This window comes from Cervus elaphus, chromosome 19 (genome assembly GCF_910594005.1).
Source record: "Cervus elaphus chromosome 19, mCerEla1.1, whole genome shotgun sequence".
NCBI lineage: Eukaryota > Metazoa > Chordata > Mammalia > Artiodactyla > Cervidae > Cervus > Cervus elaphus.
The window spans coordinates 54,158,565-54,180,804 of NC_057833.1; the positions used below are offsets into that span (position 1 = coordinate 54,158,565).

A 22,240-nucleotide genomic window follows, 5' to 3' on the forward strand; every position below is an offset into this window, starting at 1 on the left:
ATATGCAGTATTCTGCAGACTTTTCTGGATGCTTATCTTTCTTGCTACAGACATTAAACACGTACTGTTTACCAGGCGGATGCTAGGCCCTAACCCAACCCTGCTCTCATAAAGTGGACCCACGCAAGGGATTCCATCTTAGGCTGTTGATTTACATTGTTTATTTTTAAATAAAATGTTATTTTTACGATTAAAAAAATAATGCATACTTCCAGTAGAAAAACTGAGAAATCTTTTAGAAATCTCTCTTTAAAAACACATCTCTCATGTGTTCACAAAGATAAATGTTTCTGGATTTCTTTGCAGAATTGTTTCTCAGCAGAAAATTGGAAATAATCTCAACCTCTATTTAGATAGGAGAATGAGTTTCCTTCTCCTAAATTAGGGCATAATTATGAAACTTTTCCAAAAAGGTAGACATTTAAGTCAGCAGATTTGGGGTAAATAATTAGGTTCACAAGGGAAGAAACTGGAGACATTTTGTTAACTAAAAAATCAGCTTTTAAAGTGAGGGATATAAATGGTCTTATTTATATAAGAAAAAAGAACTCTGTATGTGTGTGTGTGTGCATGCCTGTGTATAAAATGACTGAAAGGATACATGTTAAATTGTTATTAATGATTATATAATTATCTCTCAGGTGGCTAAGGGGAGAGTTTGCAGGGAGTAGGGAGAGAGAGAAGGGGAAACTTTTAATCTTTCATATTAAGAATTTTTACATATTACATGTAGAAAGAAATTTTAGAAAGCATAGGAAAAAAAAGCCCACATTCTACCACTCAGACTGTAAAGACTGATACTTATAGTCTTTATGCACATTTTTTAAAAATGGGGTCATTTTATAGATATAATATATTATATCCTATTTTTAATCACTAAGCTTTACATTGTAAGCATTTGTGTCATTTGTAATAGTGTCGTTACTACAATTGGATCCAAATGTTCAAATAAGGTAATGCCTCTAAAATAAACCCCCTTTCATGTTGATACACAGCAATATGAGGCCCTGATGTTCAGTTCCTCTCCAGCCACACCATGGCCAGGGCTGGTTCAACAGAAAGGAAACAGAAGTATAGATAGTTGAAAAGCAGGGGGTTAAACAAATCTGCATCTTCAGGGGCCTGAATGTGTTATACTGTGCCACCATGCCTCATGAAATCTTGAGAGCTAAAAACAAATTTTTTTTAATGAGAGAGAGAAAGATAGAGCTAACAGGAAATGGCTAATAGACAGGGCCCCCGACCTCTGCAGCAAATGTAAAATAACAAAAAGTTTCAGAGAAAAATTTACCACAGAATAGGACACAATTTAACACAATTTGTTAAAGTGATTTAAAGTGGGTAAAAAATGAAGTAGAGGCTTTTTAGAAGAAAACAGAAGAAAGCTAGCCCAGGAGAAATAGGAAGCCAAAAACGGCTGTTCACATATCCTGCAGCATCAACTCACTTCAGAAGATTCAGTGAGCATCTGTGATGGTTAATTTTAGGTATTCACTTGGCTAGGAAAAAGTACCCAGATATTTGGTCAAACATTTTTCTAGATGTTTCTGTGAAGGTATTTTTAAGATGAGATTAACATGGAAACCAGCAGCTAATTTTCTTCCATGGTAAGTGGGCCTTACCCATTCAGTTGAAGGCCTTAATAGAAAAAAGACTGATCTCACCCAAGGAAGAAGAAATTCTGCCAGCAGACTATCTTCACATGGAGTTGCTACATCACCTCAACCTGGGTCTTCAGCCTGCTAGCCTATTGTGCAGATTTTGGACTTGGTAACCTCCACAATCACATGAACCAGTTCCTTAAAATAAATCTCTCTCTCCATGTGTGTATTGGTTTTGTTTCTCTGTAGAACCCTATTATAGCATATAAAGTATGCTAGATACCTTGCTGGGTGCTTACTGCAGTTACTGAGGTAGAGCAAGAATCACAGGGATAGAGGAGACTTCGTATAGTGTAACGACATGAGGCACAAGCACTGTGACCAAGGAGAATGTTCAAGGTACCAGCTCGGCAAATAGGAGGGAGACATTATCAATTTAGAGGGTTCACAGAAGGCATCTAGAGAGAATTACATCTGGGCTTATTTTTTTAAAAAATAACTAAGAAGATAAACTAAAATTTCAAGCCCAGAAATAACCCAAACAGCTAGTTCAGAGGTTTTAAAAAAGTAAAAGCAAAGATTTAAAAAAGTAAAAGTAAAAACAAAGATGCAGACTTAAGTTGATATTTCCTCCCCAGTGATGCACGGTTGCTCAGCCCGACCTCAGTTTTGAGGCGTGAGTTGGTTTCCAATTCGGCCTGTCACTGGGTTAGAAGACTGGTCATGGTCTTAAGCTTTCTCCTTTTCTGTCTTACTGAATCATTTCCAAACACTTCATCATAAGACTGAATACTAGATTTGCACAATGGAAATCACGTATCCTTCTGGAGGATTTTAAAGAAGGCTGGAAAAGAATTCGAAGATCAGTTTATCAAAGAAAACAGACTCTCTGGCCACTGGTCCCAAAGTACTTTTTTAAAAATAGAATCCATATGTACATAAGAGCAAAGTGTACATCACAACATGTCAGTGTCAGAAGGGATATTTGCATACCTGTAACTTTATAGTGAGGGAAGTGAGGCCCAACTAAGTGAAGAGAGTGCCTTTGAGTCACACAGCAGAGAGAAGTAGCCTCCTCTGAACTCTTCTCTGAAGCAGGCCATGGTCTTGGAACTCTCAGGCCAGGGTTTCTTCCATTCCCTGTACTGCCATTTACACAAACTTTGAAATGATATGATAGACTAAACATTGAGTTCATTAATGGCTCCGAACCTCCTGAGCCTGATTTTTTAAAAAATATTTCATACTCCTTTCACAAGAGCCCTCCATTTGATGACAGTGTGAAAGTCGTATTTAAAGAAAGATCCAAGATATGTGCTATAATTCTAATAAGCAGGCAGTAATCAAATATGGCAGAAGGTGGGGATGGGGACACTGAATGGAGAGATAAGTGGATACAAATTGGTGTTTTAAAAGCAGGCAATGGCTTCTCTCCTTCTAAGCAGAACAGAAAGAGACATGGGGGAAGTCCACATTCCTACCCACCCCTCTTCCCCCATGTCTCTGGAGTGCTCTCGTTTGCTTCTGTAAGTTGTTTTTTCCCAACCTTTGATCTGGAGATCCGTGTAGATTTTGAAACCTTCTTTGGTACATTTTCTACCAGATGGCCCCCACCACTCTGCCTCTCCCAGTCCTGTGGGGATTTCCCACAGCCAGTCAGCTGAGTCCCCAAGCTCCCCTTCCCAAGTTTGCAATGGACTTTTGGTGCTCCTGACCACAGGCTCATCCTAAGCACTTTACTGCCCACAAGTCTGGCTCTCAGTGGGTGAAAATATAGCTTCCAGGAAATGGAAAGTAACTACTGAAGCCAAACACCTGGTGAGCCTTGCTTAAGTTCCCTCCCCACCCTCCCATCCTCTGCTCCACCATCCCTCCATCAGCGTCAGACTAGGCTAACCTACCTGAGTCTGCTCATTTTGCTTTGAGAAGAATCTGCAGGACTATAGGTAAATGAAAACCTCATCAGGGGACATCTTTCAGCCCTCTCCTCCTATCCTCTGATGAGGTGTCAGTTCCCTCACCCTTTGTCTCTGACATTCATTCCTAAAACTGCTCTTTGGAGAGAGCTCAAGTTTGGGGTGGGGAATCTAAAAAGAGTGAGAGTGAAACCAAGACTAAACAAAGGAAGCTGGTTTAGGCAGGTTTCCTAGTGGTGACAGCGCTGGAGAGTCCCTCAGCCACCCCCTGTGGATGCCAGTGAAATCAGCTCCAGAATCAGGAGGGAGTCAATGTGAGGGTGTGCTATGGCTCTTCATGCCATCAAATAAATTCAGCTCTTCTCTGGTGTCCTTGTGTAAATGGGGCCACAAGTGGCCAGATTTCCTCTCCTATTCAAATAGTAGCTAAATGTGTCCGTGCAAGGCGTACTTTAAATGTTGCCCTTTCTGGGGAGAGTTGATGAGAGATAAATCCCCTCTTTCCACTCAAGCCATGCAATTTCTCTTTAATTTTATGCATAGACATGAGACAAGTGCTCAGGGCTGGTGCACTGGGAAGACCCAGAGGGATGGGATGGAGAGGGAGGCAGGAGGGGGGATTGGAATGGGGAACACATGTAAATCCATGGCTGATTCATGTGAATGTATGGCAAAAACCACTACAATATTGTAAAGTAATTAGCCTCCAACTAATAAAAATAAATGGAAAAAAAATAATTTTATGCATAGAATTAGACGACTCCCCTCCCCGCAACCCCTCCCCCTTCTTTTGAAATAGGAGACCATGACTGTTGGTTACAGATTGTTTTTCCCCTAGATTACTGTGTCACTAAGAAACAGAGGGCAGCTATCTATTTCACTTTTCAAGAAAGTACGCCAGAAAGAAGAAAGAGGAGGAAAGAGAAGAGGCTGAGGAGGAAGGAGAAGAAGGGGAGGGTAAAGGAAGGTGGTTGCTTTCTCCTGTTAATGTGGCTTAGCTGCTAAGCCCTGTCCAACTCCTTGTGCCTCTTGGGGTGGTTAAATAGTTTAGTCTGTTTAAGAAGTAAATGCACTATTGTTCAATCTTTAATGGGCTCAGCCTGGCACTCAGTGATGACCTAGAGGGGTGGGATAGGGGGAGGAGAGGGAGGCTCAGGAGAGAAGGGATATATGTTAAATTATATATTAAATTAAATTAAATATATATATGTGTGTACATATATATATATGTAAATTATGATTGAATCTAGTTGTCATACAACAGAAACCAACACAAATTGTAAAGCTATTTTCTACCAATTAAAAAAAAATCTTTAATGGGCTGACTTGACTCTTCAGCTTTCACTTATCCAAGCTTGATATCATGACAGCTACACTATCCCATTATGAAAGCACCAAAATCATCTCTGTCCTCTCCTTCTACAACCTTTGGGTGGCTCCTTTCTATGTTTCTCTGGGAATAAGGAAAGTGAAACACAAACTGAAAAAAGGGCAACTTTTATGACTTTGCCAGCAGCTCTAATGGACAGTGTGGGCAGGAGGATTGCAGCCAGTGTCTGTGGTGACTCTTAATTCCCAGAGTCCTATCATCACAGACTGGCCAGGAATCAAGAGCAGGTCCCTACCCTCAGGCAGAGAACTCACATGGCTGCAGGGTCTGTCTCTTCTCTTAAAGGACCAAGTAATAAGCATGGCAGCCCACTCCAGCCTGGAGAATCCCATGGACAGAGGAGGCTGGCGGGCTACAGTCCATAGGATGGCAAAGAGTTGGACACAGACTGAAGTGACTGAAAAGGCAGTACAATACGACACTCCCAGTGCCTTTGAAAGTTGCCCTTTCCAGTTTCATCACACACACACACACACACACACCCCGAGTCTTCCTTAAACACAACCAAAATATCCCCGGCTTTAATTTAAGATTATTTTCTCTAGTTTGGTCATCCACAGAAGTGAAGTGCATTTACATCCATTAAAAGCTCAAGGCAAATAAACAGAAACGCCTCAAGGCAGTGAAAGATCATTATCAAGAACCCCAATCCCCTTGGCCCATCTTAAAAATATCCCAGCTCTCCTCTGTTTGCTCTTTTCTCTGAATTACACAGTTTAACATCCTTATTATTATTGTTTGTTACTTTTTTCTGGATCCATTTCTACATTTATTTTGAAATGGAATGTAATATTTCAATAAAGGTCTGGGTTCATGTGCAAAGATAATGAAGATAATTCCTGGCCGTGGCATGTCATTTGTCCACTCATACCTCCCTAATATTTTGCTGGCATTTTCACCATCTTGCAGCCTCAGATCTGGCTGGTTGCCCCGGGTCTTCTTCTGTGATTGTTTGTTTCTTTTTCTGAGGGTCTGTCCATCTTGTTCTTATCTCTCTCCCAGTCTGTTCACCTTGGCATCCACAGCAGGTGATACAGTTCTGGGCATACAGTAGGCACTCAGTAAATGTGGGGGAACTGGCTTGATGTGGCTAAGGAGTGGTACAGACACTAGGAGCTCAGAGGAGGGAAAGAGCAGATGGGGATTAGAAGAGTCAAAGAGAGATTCTTGAGGAAGTGATTTTTGGAATACTCCTTTAGGGAAGAAAGATGTTTGGATGGGCAGAGAGGATGGGAAAAGCGGTGCAGGAAGTTATGGTGAAGTCAAGATTTTCAGCCAGAGAGTAGAGCCCCAAATGCAGAAGGGAGAGGGGTAGTGGGCAACAGGGAAAGAGCCCTCAGTTTAGATCAGGGTTAGTGCTGAATGTCCACTTCTCTTTTCATTTAAAGAACTCTGGTGATTTCCATCTCCGTTAATCAGAAAGAATGTGACAGCGTACAAAGAAGAGATTACCACTCTCACACTGATGGCTTTTACCACCAGCTTTAGCAGAGTATGGCACCACTCGGGAGCACCATAGTCTTAAAGCCCAGGTCTGGCCACCCCATTCTGGGTGCAGGCTATACAGATGGATATAAATGAAGCTGAGAACGGGAGTCAGAAAGGCTCCACAGAGAGGCTGAAATTCACTGCAACTGAAATTCAGTCCAGGGCAGAAATCAGGGTGCTGGTTGCCAGGTAGGTAACCAGGGGAACTGACCTGAAACAGAGGTCAGAGAGCTTCTTGTGACTTCATTGCTGAGATTGCAACCAGTCTTGTTAGAAAAACCAAAGACACAACTTCCTGAAAATTTTCGTTAATGCAAAAATGGGTTTGTTTCTTTGGCAACAGAAGAGTCCACCGTGGGAAAGAGGTTTTCTCAGCACCTAAGCTGTCCTAAGTAACAACAAAAGCTGTCCTAGCACCTTGGACCCCGAGTACTCAATATGCAAAGACTTTGCAGTAGCCCTAGTTGGCCCAGCCCAACCCTGCCCTGGGGTACAGTTTTAGCTCAGCCTGGCTTTTATCTGCATGAAGAGAGTGAAACAGTTCTAAGGTTGAGAGAAGATAGACTCAATCACCATTTTAGAGAGATCACTTTGTTGAGGGGCAAAGCCAAGTGCATTTATCACATTCACATATCACATTTCCTATCGTTTTCTTTTCCTCTAAATGGAGTCACCTTTCTACTTCTACCCAGTTATTTTAGACGGGAAGCCACTGTGTGTCTACCACATGAAGTCCCTCCTGCCTAAGGCTAGTTTCTCCAGAAAGCAAATCTACTTACAAAGCCCTAGATGACTGGGGATGTGAGTCTGGTGGTATAGGACAGGGGGATTTGACACAGGGAAGGAAGAAAGGCCAATACAAGGGTGCCTCACCATGCTGGCCTCTGCTTCAGGCAACTGGTACTCCATCTCACTGGGACCTTCTGGAAAGCGTCATGAAATGTTTCTCTCAACTCCCCATCTGGGTGATGAAAGTGGAAAGCAGTTATCCATCATCTTCCAGGAGCCCCCTTGGATCAAGAGTAGCCCCATTGGTTCTAAATCCCTCATATTTCCAAGTTGCACATGCTTGAGTGCAGACTTTCCAAGGGAATCTGATGTGAAGGCAACAGAGAAGCCTCAAGTGCCAGAAGCAAACTGAGAAAGGTATGGGCCAGATAAAGTGCTGTCAGGTTCCACGAGTGCAAAAGAGATCCACTGGACCAGTGTGGGTTGGCTGCTTACCCATGAAATGTTCTAGAACTCTTCACAGGAGTAGTAGGCTGGTTGGAAATTGGCAGGGGAGGACTAAAATCTTCCTCAACTCACCTTTTGGTTCTGTCACTGTTTACCTGAGGGTTATTGTACCAGGCTAGGGTGACTGGGATTCACTGTCCAACTTGGCTAGTAGGATACCCTGTCCAACCACTCTGTAAAGATGGTGGGGGTAGGGGGGAGTGTAAGTAAGAGTGGTCTTGTAAGCTAGGCACTCTCCCAAAGTTTCCACTACCCATGAGATGGATGGCCCACTCCTGCAATGGCATGACTGTGACTAGGGAGGGGTAATTCTGAGTGCTGAAACAAAACTTGAAAAGGCACAGAAACAGCCAGCCTTATGGCTCAAATACTGTCTACCCCCAAAGTTGATGGGTCAGCCCCCCTCACTATGGGGCACCATCCTAACCTTTCCCCCAGGTGGCCCAATGCAGTTTGCTCTCCCCTTGACACTGAGGCTTTGCAGGGGCAGGTGAGGGAGAGTGGCTGTGTGGTCTGCAATACCATCTGAAGGGAACTGACAAAACACGACAGCAGAGGGAGCTTCCTCAAACTGCACATAAAGAACACTATGCTCTTCCCCTGGTTGGACTTAAATATTTCTGAACATCAGAGTTCTCTATCAAGTAAAAGGAAGTTGGGAGGGGAAATGCCACCTCTGTGAAATATCACCCGAAGAAAAACCGAGTGACTTGCCATTAGTTTGAAGACGGCAAGAAAGGAACATCTCAGAAGTGGAGCCTCATCCTTCGATTTTTAACACAAGAGGAATTATTCTTTGGCAAGTAAGTACATTTAATATTAGCTTAATATGGGGATAGCTTGGTGGATCTAGTTACCAACAACCTGACTGCTTTTTAAACAAACATACCTCCAAGATGCATCCTTTCCCCCCAGAGGGCCTTCTGGGGGTCTCTTATTTCAACATATTGGAGAATCATTATCAGAGTTATGACTCTAGATGGTGGAAAGGAAAGTGGAAACTGTTAGTCGCTTAGTCGTGTCTGACTCTTTGTGACCCCATGGACTGTAACCCGCCAGTTCCTCTGTCCAAGGGATTCTCTAGGCGAGAATACTGGAGTGGGTTGCCATTTCCTTCTCCACGGGATCTTTCCAACTCAGGGATTGAATCTGGGTCTGCTACACTGTAGGCAGATTCTTTACTGCCTGAGCCACCAGCAAAGCCTGGGCATCAGTTATGGCCCTAGATGGTAGAAAATATTAATTTTTCAGGCTGAATTTGAGTTTTCCAAAGCCAGTAAAATTCTGGTGAATAAGTGAATCCAGGCTAATTCTGAGTAAAATACAGTGTGGCTAATAAGACAATCTGGTGTGACTGACAGACTAACCCTGGGGTGGTTCCCCAAGAGGGGTCCCAAACATCTGGGTAGCACCCAGACTAGGTCTCTGTTGGAATCGGAGAGGATCATATCAAAGCACAGCTTTCATTTTTATTCCTGATGTTTAATATAGTCGCTAAAAAAAAAAAAAAAAAAAAAAATCAGCTTGCTCACATTATAGTAGATAATATAGCCAAGTAATGATTTCCGTATGTCTTTTCTCTTCTCCTTTTACTGACACTCTTCCACTGACTGAAATCCTCTACCCCTTTAAGACACAGTCTTTGAGTTCAGTTCAGTTTAGTTGCTCAGTTGTGTCCGACTCTTTGCGACCCCATGAATCGCAGCACGCCAGGCCTCCCTGTCCATCACCAACTCCCGGAGTTTATTCAAACTCATGACCATCGAGTCGGTGATGCCATCCAGCCATCTCATCCTCTGTCGTCCCCTTCTCCTCCTGCCCCCAATCCCTCCCAGCATCAGGGTCTTTTCCAATGAGTCACCTCTTCGCATGAGGTGGCCAAAGTATTGGAGTTTCAGCTTCAGCATCAGTCCTTCCAATGAACACCCAGGACTGAGCTCCTTTAGGATGGACTGGTTGGATCTCCTTGCAGTCCAAGGGACTCTCAAGAGTCTTCTCCAACACTACAATTCAAAAGCATCAATTTTTCAGCGCTCAGCTTTCTTCACAGTCCAACTCTCACATCCATACATGACTACTGGAAAAACTATAGCCTTGACTAGATGGACTTTTGTTGGCAAAGTAATGTCTCTGCTTTTTAATATGCTTTCTAGGTTGGTCATAACTTTCCTTCCAAGGAGTAAGCGTCTTTTAATTTCATGGCTGCAGTCACCATCTGCAGTGATTTTGGAGCCCAAAAAAATAAAGTCAGCCACTGTTTCCACTGTTTCCCCATCTATTTGCCATGAAGTGATGGGACCAGATGCCATGATCTTAGTTTTCTGAATGTTGAGCTTTAAACAGTCTTTGTGTAGAAGCATTTAAAAACAGAAACATTTGTTTTTCTGTGTTAATATAGTAAGAAAGAAGTAGTTTCATAACTTAAGTACTGCTGTGGACAAAATATGCCCTCCCTGGTGCTCTGTGTTTCTCGATATGTTCTAAAGAGGGTCCAAGCTTTCATGGGTTGGCTGGCTGGTGTCCAGGGCCCTTTAATTCTCTTTGTTTCTAATAGTCTTCAACATCTCCCAGCAGTGGGAAAGCGGTGGTTGGTTCTTGGAACATGCGTAAGGCAGGGTCACTTCCTCAAATGTCCGTCAAGTCTTGCTTTTCCCTCAAGATTGTGCTGTGATTTAGAGGTTGCTCAGATTACAATCCCTGACTCATTTCAGGCAGTAAACTAAGAGGTTTTACAACCCACGGCGGGCCAATCTTCCTTCCCGGATGACTTTTTTTTTTTTTTTCCTTTTCAGGTTGTGAAGATAAATCCTGTCTTTTAATTTTAGGAATCTAGATACCAAGATACTCCAGCCAGCGTTTCCTCGGTGTGTTTTGTAAACATCACGGGCAAACCCTCTGTGTGGGGGCAACTGAATTGTCTTCTGCCCTGCCTGGTGTAAGCTGTGAGGTGCCAGCTCTCATGTGGCTTGAAGCTGTTTGCCTTTGTTTTCCGTCCTCACCAGCAGAAGCCATGGGTCACACAGTGAAGTGGGGAACACTACGACCCAAGCGCCCATACCTCTGGCTCTCTCAGCTCTTGGTGCTTGCTGGTCTTTTTCACTTCTGTTCAGGTAAGCAACTTCCAAGAACTTGACTGAGTCCACCACATCGGGGTTTGGAAGGGAAAAGACATGGCGTTCTCTGTGCTGTCTCCTTCTGTCGCCCTGCAAGAGGGAAGGGACATTTCAGTCCATTTTAGGGATGAGAAAACAGGTTCAGAAAGGTTAAAGGACCTGTCCTCGATCACACAACAAGCCAGTGGCCAAGCTAGCTCAGGAACACAGACCTTAAAGGAAAGGTGGGACCATGTTATTTTAACAAAACCAAAAGCCAATTCAGAAGGACAGCTTAGAGGTGTGATCTCCTCCACTAGATGCTCATTTACGTTCTGCGACACACTCGGGGCACACTGGCCTTGGGCTCTGCTTCCCAAGCTACATTTCCATGAGACAACACAGCTAACATCCTCTGCTTCTAAAATTGAACAGCGATGATCTTTCCAAGTTGAAGGGGGAAAAGAAAGTAGTGGTGACATACAATCTTTTTCATATTAAAATTTTCTCTTAATATTTACTTTTATGCTGTAGGTGCCAATGCCCTTTGTCAATGCCGGCATCTAACATTAGGTATCAGATTTAGCAGAAGTCATATTTGGAGTTACTTTTAACTTACTACATAGGTATTTCAGGTGCATCCTACAAAGAGTATTTTGACTTCTGGAGCCTTTTTCCAGCTTAGGTGCTGAATCTGGGGGGCTGTTGGGAAGGGTGGTGCTGATTCTGCTGACAGGGTGGCTCTGACTTTTTTTTAGAAGGCAGAACAAATAAAAGATCTGCATTTCTGCTGAGCAGCATACCTGCCTGGTTTCCTCAAAATAAAGAGGAGGTTTTGCCTCCTGCACAGTTTCCTAGTCTTCAAAGAACCAAATATCAAAGGATCTTGTCTTAAGCTCTGCTTGCTTAAACTGCAGTCATCACCCAGAATGACTTTGTGGGTTGCAGGGCGGGTGGCGGGGCACAGGGGGGGTGGGCACAGTAGCGAAAGATGACTACAATGCAGGTATTTATACATTTTCTGTCCTGAAATTGCTATTTGACAATGTTGCTGAAGCAAGAGAACCGTGATTCAAGTTTCACAATTTATACATCAGATTTTGCAGATATTTAAGAGTAATATTTCCAACAGTTACAATTTTTTTTTCTGGGTAGTAAGGCAGCATTCCCAATCTAGAGTCTTCTGGGGAGTCTAAATGAGCTTTAAAAGATTTAAAAGTAAATTTACAGGCTTCCTAGAAATGTGGTGTGTGTGCAAGCATGTGTGTGTGTGAGAGAGAGAGAGAGTAAGAAAGAGAGAGAGGTGGGGGTGGGGTGAGGAGAAAGAAACAAACAATAAAAAAGAGAGAAAGCATAAAAAGAAAATTAAAACCAAGATTTTAGCAATTATACCAGAAAAATTAGAGGTACTTTGAGCTAAAGCTAAAGAAAGGTTTTTGGAAAGCACCCTGTTGTATGTACAGTCACACCCAGATTTTATTGTTGCTATACTGAGTCAACAAAGGAATCCATGAACTTCTTTTGTCTGAACACCTACTGTGTAAAAGATGGACCTTGAAAAACTGAGCCTCAGATTCCTGCTCTCAAAGAGAGATTTGAGTATGTTAGCTGGAGAAGGCCAAAGTAATTAATCTGCAAGCAAGTGAAGAGCAGAGAAGTGCCTGGCTCTGACTGTAAGCACCCCTGACCTGGGAAAGGCAGGCAGGCTTTACGGGGGACGATGGGGATCGCAGCAGCAGAACTTGGGCAGAGCTGTAGCACAGACAAATGCACAAAGATGAGGATGAGTCAGCAGGTGGGGGACTCATTTTCTGGTTTAATCATTTGTATATTCAACAAACACTGAGTCTCTCTTATGTACAAGACACTTTTCTTGGTCCTGGGGACAAGCTGTTAGCAAAATTGACTTGGCTTTTGCCTTCATGGAATTTAGTCATTAGCATGAAGATGAAGATGAATCAATCATTCAAATGAATATATGACCAAGAAACATGATGTTTCCCTGCCAGGGGGGAGGGTGGTGAGAGTGAGCTGGGTGAAGGTGGAAGGAGCAGCATGTGAGGGACATGGAGGAGCAAGGAAGTGAAGGTGGGCAGTGTTGGGGCAGTAGGGAGACAGAGATTAGACTCTATGTGCTCCAAGGCCAGGGATCTGGAAGTTATTTGGAGGACTGGAAGGCCACGGAAGGATTTTAAGCAGGGGAGTGACCGTCTCTGCCAGGGTTGCTCACACTTTAATTATACATACCAATCACCTGGAGGACTCTTTAAGAAGCAGCTTCTAGAACAGGGGATTTTTTAAAAAATTTTATTTTATATTGGAGTAGAGTTGATTGACAATATTGTGTTAGTTTCAGGTGTACAGCAGAGTGATTCAATTATATGTATACATGTGTCTATTCTTTTTCAAATTCTTTCCCCATTTAGGTTATTACAGAATATTGAGCAGAGTCCCCTGTAGCACAGGGGATTTTTAGAGCAGTGAAAATACTGGGTATGATACTGTAGTGGTAGATGCGTGTCATTATACAGTTGTCAAAACCCATAGAATGTACAGCAGCACCAAGAATGATGTCTAATGTAAACTGTGGACTTTGGGTGATAGTGATGTGTCCATGTAACTTCACTGATTGTCACAAATGTACCACTCTGGCGTGGGATGTTGATAGTGGGGGAGGCTGCACCCACGGGAGCTGGGGTTCATGGGTACTGTCTGAACTTTATGTTCATTTTGCTATGAACCTAAAACTGCTGTAAAAAATAAAGGCCATATATGTATTTTTAAAAATGCAGTTTCTGCTTAGGTGGGCTTTGGGGAGGGGCCAGCAAATCTGTATTTCTAACAACCAGCCAGGTGATATTGATGCTACTGGTCCACAGTCCTTTAGGTTTAGTAGTAAAAGATACATTATACAACAAAAGAAAAAGACAGTGTTGCTAAAGCATGAAGAATGGCTTTTAGAGCAGTCAGTACAATCAGGGAGGACTTTGTTCAGGGCGGGGGATTTGCCCCCTCCTCTCCTCCCCTGTGCAGGAAAGCTACACTTGCACCTGTCCTCATCTGCTGCTACCCGGGACAGGGGGACCTCTTTCCTGCACAGGGCAGCACCAGCAGGGCTCCTGTTTCACTTCTGGTTTGGTCTGCAGAGGGAGAAGCACTGGACTCGTGTGCTCCAGAAACTGGTGGTCGTCTAATATGGGCACCTTTTTCTCAGAGCTAGGGTCCTCTCAGGGAGACACAGCCCTAAGGAGAGGAGAGAGACCTTAGGTAGGAGTAGGCCAGGAATTCAGGAAAGGTGTTGGCCTGGAAGTCTATAGCATGAGGAACACTGAGCTAGAGGAAAAGAGGGCCCCAGGGTGCCGCTGTAAACAGGGCCTCTCCCCTGTCGCCATGTTCTGTCTGCATGCCTCTGGCCAAGGCGTCCCCAAAGCCACGCTTCTTGCTATGACCACGGTGGTACCAGCCGTTCAAGTACCTGAGCTTTCTGGAGAGAGACACACAAGTAAGGATCAGATTTACAAAGAGCATGTAGTCTGGGTCTGTAGAGGAAAGTTGGGAGCAGTGTATAGATCAGGTCACCCCTGTAAATTTGTCAGCTGCAGGACAGCAGATACCTTTAGCCCCCTTGTGTACCCAGCACCTAGCCCAGGGCCCACACCAGCCCTGTGGATGCTGGCTCACTTAATCAAAAGCACTTGGAAGGGTCCCAAAAGGTCACTTCCACTGTGTTAAAGGTCACACAGACCATTAAATCTCCAGATGGTGAGACTATAGGTGATTATTATGTTTTTCTTTATTTTTCATTCTTTCCAAATTTAATGTGTGTTTCTTTCAGAGTCAGGGAAAACCTTTATTTAAAAAGCACACCACAGTCCTCAGCGAGATACACAATAGCACACGGTGATCTAAGCTGCTGTGGGCACCTGATTTTTTCTCCTTTAGAAGTGTTGGTGCAGCTCTCCTGACCACTGCTGGGGTTCACCTATGAGGAAGGGATGCTGTGGCCAGCCCACTGTGTCCACACTGCCTCCCCCTTCTTTGGAGGGACTAGGGGAGACTCATGGCTTCCTATATTGGGTTCTTATTTCTTTAAAGCTAAACATTAAATTTTATTGTAGTATCTCCCAATTGTCCTGCATGGGTTTATTGCTGTTTTTCCTGCAAAATGGTAAAAATTTTTCTTACCATTTTAAAGTGTGTGATTCAGTGGTTTTTAGTATAATCACAAAGAAGTGAAACCATCACCACTATAATTTCGGAACATTTCTATCACTCAAAAATGAAACGCCAAACCCATTAGCTGTCCCTCTCCATTCTCTCTACCCCACCTCTTGGTAGACATTAATCTAATTTGTCTCCATGAATTTGCCTATTCTGGACATTTCTTTTAAATGGAGCTATATAATATATGACCTTTGTGTCTGGGTTCTTTCATTTAGCACAATGTTTTTAAGGTTCGTCTATGTTGTAGTGACAGTGCCTCACACCTGTTCTGGTTAAATAATATTCCATTGTATTTTGAGTTCTGAGAGGTACATTATTTGTCTAGAACTAGTGTACTCTGCATTTGCTGACAGAAAGCTCCCTCTCTTGGGGAGTTATCAGTGGGGAGCTGCTGTGATCGGGACAGGAAGCAGGCAGAGGGGTCAGGAAGGGCAGGGGTTCTGAAGTGCACCCAGGGTGCCCTGCGGGTGGGGCGGTTTGCACACAGACTTGCAAGAGATGAGCGAGGTTGCCTTCCATCCCTGCCGTCCCTCCTCCTCCCCCTCACAGTTGGGCAGACAGTTGGTGACGGTGGGCACTGTGTGCCAGTTGGGAGCAGTACTCAGTGCACGTGTCAGCCAGTTACCACAGTGATTCTGGCCCCATCCTGGGTGTGACTCAACACAGGAGGCCCAGGAGGTGCTGTGCATGAGAAGCAACCCCATGGGGAAAAAACACAACTGTATAGCTTTTACGGTTCATAAAACACTTTACATCTGGGTGTCATGTGACCCTGTGGTAATTATGGGAAGTAAGTTAGGGAGATAGTATTACGACCATTTTGTAGAAATTATACCTGAGGCCTAAGGAGGTTAATCAAAGGTTATGAGTCTAATACACAGCAGGTGGAATCAGATCCCATCTCCTAAGGCCTAGCCAGGCATTCAGCAAGTACTTAGGGAGCACCTGCTTTGGGCCAGGCCCTAGTTCTACAGATATGACAACAAGCAAAACAGATAAAGTCCCTGCTCTCATGGTCCCCAAAGTAACTCCAGCTGATATGTAGCAGCTAGAGACAAGCTCAAGAGAGAAACAAATCAGGGCAAGTGACTCAAAAGGAGCATGAGGATGGTGCTGGTTGGGGAGAGTCAGAGAAGGCTCACCACAAGGGGACATCTTCCCTGAAGGAAGCAAAGGACAGAGCTGTGTGGAAGTCTGGAAAGGCAACGGTCCTGATCGTGTGCCTGGTACTGGGTCAGGTTTTACCTACATTCCCTCACAGAAACCTCAACCCACATTATCAGGTAGGTGCTGCTAGGCCATTTGTAAGACGGCAAAGCAAGCTCAGAATCCAACAATGCAGGCAGTAATGCTGAGACCCGCCTCTCCCCTCCAGAACCACTGAAGCAGACACAACCCTTCAGAAGTCTTTCAACTGTTTTCTTGTAACCATGTGTAGCAGAGTCCCTGAATATGAAAGCCAGGTCCTGGCGGGAATTGCCCAGAAGATTTTTGTTCCTCTTTTCAGTCTGGTTCTTCCTCAGCAACAGAGTCTGGTGAGGGGATCTCACATAGGAACATCGAAGAGCCCATTGATGGTTTGCTGTTGACCTTTACACAAACACCCACACTTCTCCTCAGATGGCTGGACAAAAACTCCTTAAGAACCATCATTGAAATTTTTCAGTGAAGAAAATTTTCAGATCAGTTTCAGTTAAGATTTCTTTTTGCTAATGTCACCACATGTCAAAATTAGAAATCCTGGATTATTTTTGGTGGGAACAAACAGCGCAGGAAAGACTCAGTTATTCAGGACCCTAGATGACTGAGCTGCTAGTTCTGTCATGGGGTCTGTCTGGCCCACAGCAAGATCAGTGTTCCATGTGTCTGTCATAACCCCAGAGTGAAAGAGACCAGAGGGTACGAGAGGAAGGAGAAAGAGGAAAGGAAACCTTTATGGAAGACCTGCTAGGTACTAGGGACTTTTCCACATATACAATTTAATTTGAATTTAAGTTTTCAATCATCCTGAGAGGCTGGCATTAAACCATTTTACAGATGAGGAACAGGTTAGTCAGTAAGTGGCTGAGCTGGGACTAGAACCCAAGTCAATAGGAATCCTTCTACATACCATTTTGTTTTAGTCGTATCTTTTTTTAAAAGAGAGTTTTGATTATTTAGCTATTTCATGCTCTCCTAAAATATAAAGGGACTCCTGAAAGTCCCTAGGAGTTCAAACCAGTCAATCTTAAGGGAGATCAACCCTGAGAACACTTTGGAAGGACTGATGCTAAAGCTGAAGCTCCAGTATTTTGGTCATCTGATGCGAACAGCCCTCACCGGAAAAGTCCCTGATGCTGGGAAAGATTAAGAGCAGAATGAGAAGAGGGAGAAGAGCCGTCAGAGCATGAGGTGGCTGGATGGCATCACTGATGCAATGGACATGAACTTGGGGAAACTTTGGGAGATGGTGAGGGACAGGGAGGCCTGGCATGTTGCAGTCCATGGGGTCGCTAAGAATCGGAAACGACTGGGCGACTGAACAACAAAGTATAACTTTTCATTTATTTCCCTTTTTCAGTTATATTCCCTAAATCTAGGGCTGGCAATGTTCAGCACAACTGCTGAAAGAAGTGCCCTGGATCATTCTAAGGTACCTCACACTGCTGTGAAAATACCCGCAATCACAAAACTCTCTTCCTAAATGCTGCGGTGGGGCCACATCCGGTCTGATGTAGGCTGGAAGGTTGGCTGGGGAGGTGGAGACGGGCTAGTGTCCCATGATCCTGCTGTCCAGGGAGAGCAGGCCTGGAAATGAGATCCCTATCTTAGTGAGATGGGGGCCTCCCTGGGGGTTCTGTGTGGCTCTGAAGGATACGGAAGGGAAGATGTCAGCACTGGGGGGCCTTCGGGGCTGGCCAGTTGTGAAAGTGCTGGGGTTTTGGAGGGGCTCTGCTTTTAGGTCAAGCACAGCGTGGGAAAAGTTACTATGCCTTCGAAGCAAAAAAAACAGAAAATATAGTCTTTCAGGGATTTTGGTGCTACTGATGAGTGTTTAGGAGCTAACAAAAATATGAAGTTTGGTGCTGAAATTCTGTGATATGCTGATGGGAAATGGGCAAATGTTTCAAATGGGGATCTTCTTGCCAAGTTAGGTTGTAGGGGACCAGCTATTTGGATTGCAGATAGCCAAGGGAGATAAAGACAGGATAGCCATCTGTTTAAGTAGAGAGAGAGGGCAGAAATGGTCCGGAGGTGTAACTGAGGTCTTGTCACATGGAGATGAGGGCAGTCATTTCAATCTGAAGTCACGGGTCAAGCTGGGCCTGGAAGATGGGACCCAGCTCGGAGCAGGCAGTGCTGGCTTATCTATCCTAGAACTGGGTCTCAAATGAGGGAAACAAATAAATAAGGAGAATGATCCAAAAAGTTCTCTGCAAAACTGGGGCAGTTTTCTTTCCTGTGCTTAGTTTTCTCATCTATAAAATAAGACCACCAAAATGAACGACCAGGGAAATTCCTTCAAAACCTCACATTCCTTAACTATGACTTCTCTGTCCCCATGGGACTGAGAACACTGTCTCACCGGTAGTTGGCATTCATGTGCTGGGGTCTCCTAAAGTCCTTCTTCTTTTGGGACTAGTGTAACTTCTCTCTCATTGTCCATGGACAGACAAATGGATAAAGAAAGTGTGGCATATATTAATACGTACAGTGGAATATTTAGTCATTAACATCATTATCACTCCTTAAAAAGGAAGGGAATTCTGACACATGTAAAACACGGAGGAACCTTGAGGGCATTATGCCAAGTGGAAAAACCAGTCACAAAAAGACAAATAAATACTGTATGATTTGGAATCTAAAGTAGTAGAATTCATAGAAACATAAAGTTGAGTGGTGGTTACCAGGGGGCTGAAGGGAGAGAAAGGGGGGAACAGTTTAATGCATACAGCATGGAAAATCTGTTTCACAACAATGTGAAGATACTGGATGCTACTGAGCTGTACATTTTAAAATGGTTAAGATGGTAAAATCTATGTTATTGTTTTAATCATGATTATTTAAATGGAGAAAAAAAATACACTGGAGACCAAAAGAAAAAAAAATCAACTGAACACTCTGTCCAACCCTGCTTAGACACTAAATACAACACTCTGAATTCTGTTACTGCCAACTCTGAATTCCTGCTTGTGCAGGCATCTTACATTTAATAGACACAAGATCTTGTTTTGTTTGCCTCTCCATAGGCATCAACCCAAAGAGTGTGACCAAAAGAGTGAAAGAAGCAGTAGTGCTATCCTGTGATTACAACACATCCACTGAAGAACTGACAAGCCTTCGGATCTATTGGCAAAAGGATAGTGAAATGGTGCTGGCTGTCCTGCTTGGAAAAGTGCAGGTGTGGCCCAAATACGAGAACCGTACCATCACTGACATCACCAATAACCCCTGCATTGTGATCCTGGCTCTGCGCCTGTCAGACAGTGGCACCTACACCTGTGTTATTCAGAAGCCTGAGACAGGGACTTATAAAGTGGAGCACCTGACTAAAGTGAGGTTAATGATCAGAGGTCAGTGGAATTTTCTGATTTTCAATAAGCCATCAATAGGAGTATGTCTTTGATGTCCTTAGAGACACAGTCCTATTGGTTTAAGTGGAAATTTTACCAGAGGGGCCTATCTCACTTCATTTCTTAGGGTTGAGTCTCTAGTTTTACAGTAAATCCTAATTTGTTTTCTCAGGATGTCCTGGAAATATTTGTTAGTTGCATTTCTTGCACTTTGACAGTCCAAGCTCATGTCAGCCACCCTGGAGCACTATCGTGACCTGAAGCACTTTCTGAATCATAAAGGGACATATTTGATTTGATGTAGTTGTACTATTAACTGCACTTGATCCAGTAATACATTCTCGTAAAGTATATTGAAGGGTATAAAAGCTGCACAGGCACAAATATTTTTCAAGTAGTATTTGAATGTCTATTACTATGGCTATTTTACTATTATATTTATTGTATATTTGAAACTTTCATCTAATGTCATTCCTACAAAGTTAGATGTTAAAAAACTGTGAAGGGCAGGGTAGGAACCAGCCTTGACTTAATCACAGGTAATCCTGCTAGAGGACACAAATATGTCCTGAACCCTCACTGAGAAGTGTCAGCCCTGGGCCATTCCTTCATCCTTGAAATTCAAACGCATTTCTTTTTCTTTCTGGGCACTTGAGCCTTTAGTGGAAAGAAAACCTTTGAACAAAAGTAAGAATTAACCTTGATAACAGTTAGCTTAAGAGGATCCTTAGTGAATTCTTCACTGTTCTTCCCTGCTTTTGGTCTTCAGCTATATTGAATCTTTAGTTGTGTAACACCCAGATCATACCTAAAGCTTAGGAAGTAAGCCAAATTTACACAGGGTTATCTTAAACTTCACTCTGTGTATTCCCTACCCATGGAGAGAACAAATATCCATGATCATATGGTGGGACGTGAGGGGCTCTGAGAAGCCTATCTCTTCCAAAATTTAGATCTGCCTGGATTCCTGCAATTCCCACTGTTATAGCCTCTCCTACTAGTTTCAGCACTGTTCTCCTCTTATGTATGTATGCTCAGCTGGTAAGTCATGTCTGACTCTTTGCAACCCCATGGACTGTAGCCCACCAGGCTCCTCTGTCCATGGCATTTCCCAGGCAAGAATACTGGAGTGGGTTGCCATTTCCTTCTCCAGGGATCTTCCTGACCCAGAGACTGAATCCACGTCTCCTGCATTGCTGGCAGATTCTTTACCACTGAGCCACCTGGGAAGCCCTCCCCCTCCCTCCAGGATCCCTGTTAAAGATGAAAATGCGTTACCTAGGTGGAGATGTCATCACAGACATATTAGCCTGTATCAGTTAATTACGTTAGATACATAGTCAGTCCTTTAACAGAATATCCAGAGAGAAACAGACTCAGGATGTGTACATTTTGACAGAAAGATAAAGAAGATCCAAGGAGAGAAGAGGCAGAGTTTCAGGGAGGGCGGGCCTTAGTCGCAGGTCACAGTTGGAGACCAATGCAGCTAAAGGGCTAATGGGGGAGTGCTGTTTGAGGCTAACACGGCCTCAAACAGGGGGATGCGGCTCCAAAATCAGACAAGGGAAGACAAAGGGGGAAATACTGCTTAATTAGACCCAGAACCAATTCTGGTATTCCCAGTTGAATCAATTAGAATGGTGCTTCTCAAATGATAAGGTGCCTATGACTTGGGGACCTTGTTCAGCAGGTCTGGCACTTCTGACAAGCTCCCTGGTGATGCCTGTACTGATGCTAAGGATTATAGTCTGAGAAGCAAGAAATTAAGTAAACGCTCATTTGGCCAAGGTGACCAGCTGTCCCAGTCTGCCAAGGACTGAGGGGTTTCGCTGGACATGAGACTTTGGATGTTAATACTGAGAAAGTCTCAGGCTAACTGGGACAGGATGATTTCTCTACATTGCCAAAGGATACAATAACAGCACAGTATCATGAAGTAGGATAGCTAGTTCCTCAAACGCGCTGCACGATGGATGAAAACCTGCACTAAGCAGCACATTTGAGGAACTAGCTATACTAGTTAACATATTAACTAGGTTAACAAATTTTTACCTTTCTAAAACATATGCACCTTTTCCTTTCCTAGTAGGATATTCTTACTCTACCCATTAAGAGTGGTGAAAACTTGGGTTAACTGATTGAAATGAGATACAAGAGTAATTCTTCGATGGTTCATTCTTGCAAAACCTCTGGAGCTGCTACTCCGAACAGATCATCTTACAGAAGGAATAGCAGACAGAGCTTAGGCTGTTCTAAGTCCAGGCAGACCTTGAAAAGATAATTTTCAATACGATCCTTGGTGTTAGTGGCATTCCTGTGGCTAAATATTTCTTAGAAAAGCAAAGTCCAGAAATGAACATGAATCATAATTTGGATATGAGTTACTTGGATTTGTTATTCCAAGTTATAACATGACATACTGATATTATAAGAAACAAAATGTTAGCTACCATTGCAATGATTTGATCTTATAGGATAAATTAAAGGAGTAGAAAATAATAATGTCAACTAAAAATGGCTCAAAAAATGTCAAACAATTTAGGAACAGGACTGATTCAAAAAAGAAAGGTGACTCTATCTGTATCTAGATCCAAGTTTTTCCTTGCCTTGGCAACTATAATCACTTGTCATAACTTCTCTCCCTTATTACCACCAGGCAGTCCTGGAAGCTTTTACCTGGCAACTTGATTTACATGAAGGAACTCCTCTAAGAGAGGACACATTTAAGACTCACATTAAT

At 43.4% G+C, this 22,240-nt stretch overlaps 1 protein-coding gene across 5 annotated transcripts in view; it reads left to right on the forward strand.

Moving 5' to 3' along the window:
• Nucleotides 1–8,300: 8,300 nt before the first annotated feature.
• Nucleotides 8,301–22,240, forward strand: part of CD80 (CD80 molecule) — a 33,576-nt gene continuing 19,636 nt past the window's right edge. For 3 of the 5 annotated variants that reach the window (XR_006335284.1, XM_043874347.1, XM_043874344.1), the window contains exons 1-2: nt 9,930–10,741; nt 19,177–19,500. Coding sequence is in view for 4 of the 5 variants with exons in the window: in XM_043874347.1 (XP_043730282.1) it covers nt 10,591–10,741; nt 19,177–19,500 (475 nt within the window). In the remaining variant the exon portion in view is untranslated. Of the gene's footprint in view, nt 8,435–9,929; nt 10,742–19,176; nt 19,501–22,240 lie in introns of those variants that run through there. The other 2 variants (XM_043874345.1, XM_043874346.1) reach the window with 2 other exon arrangements.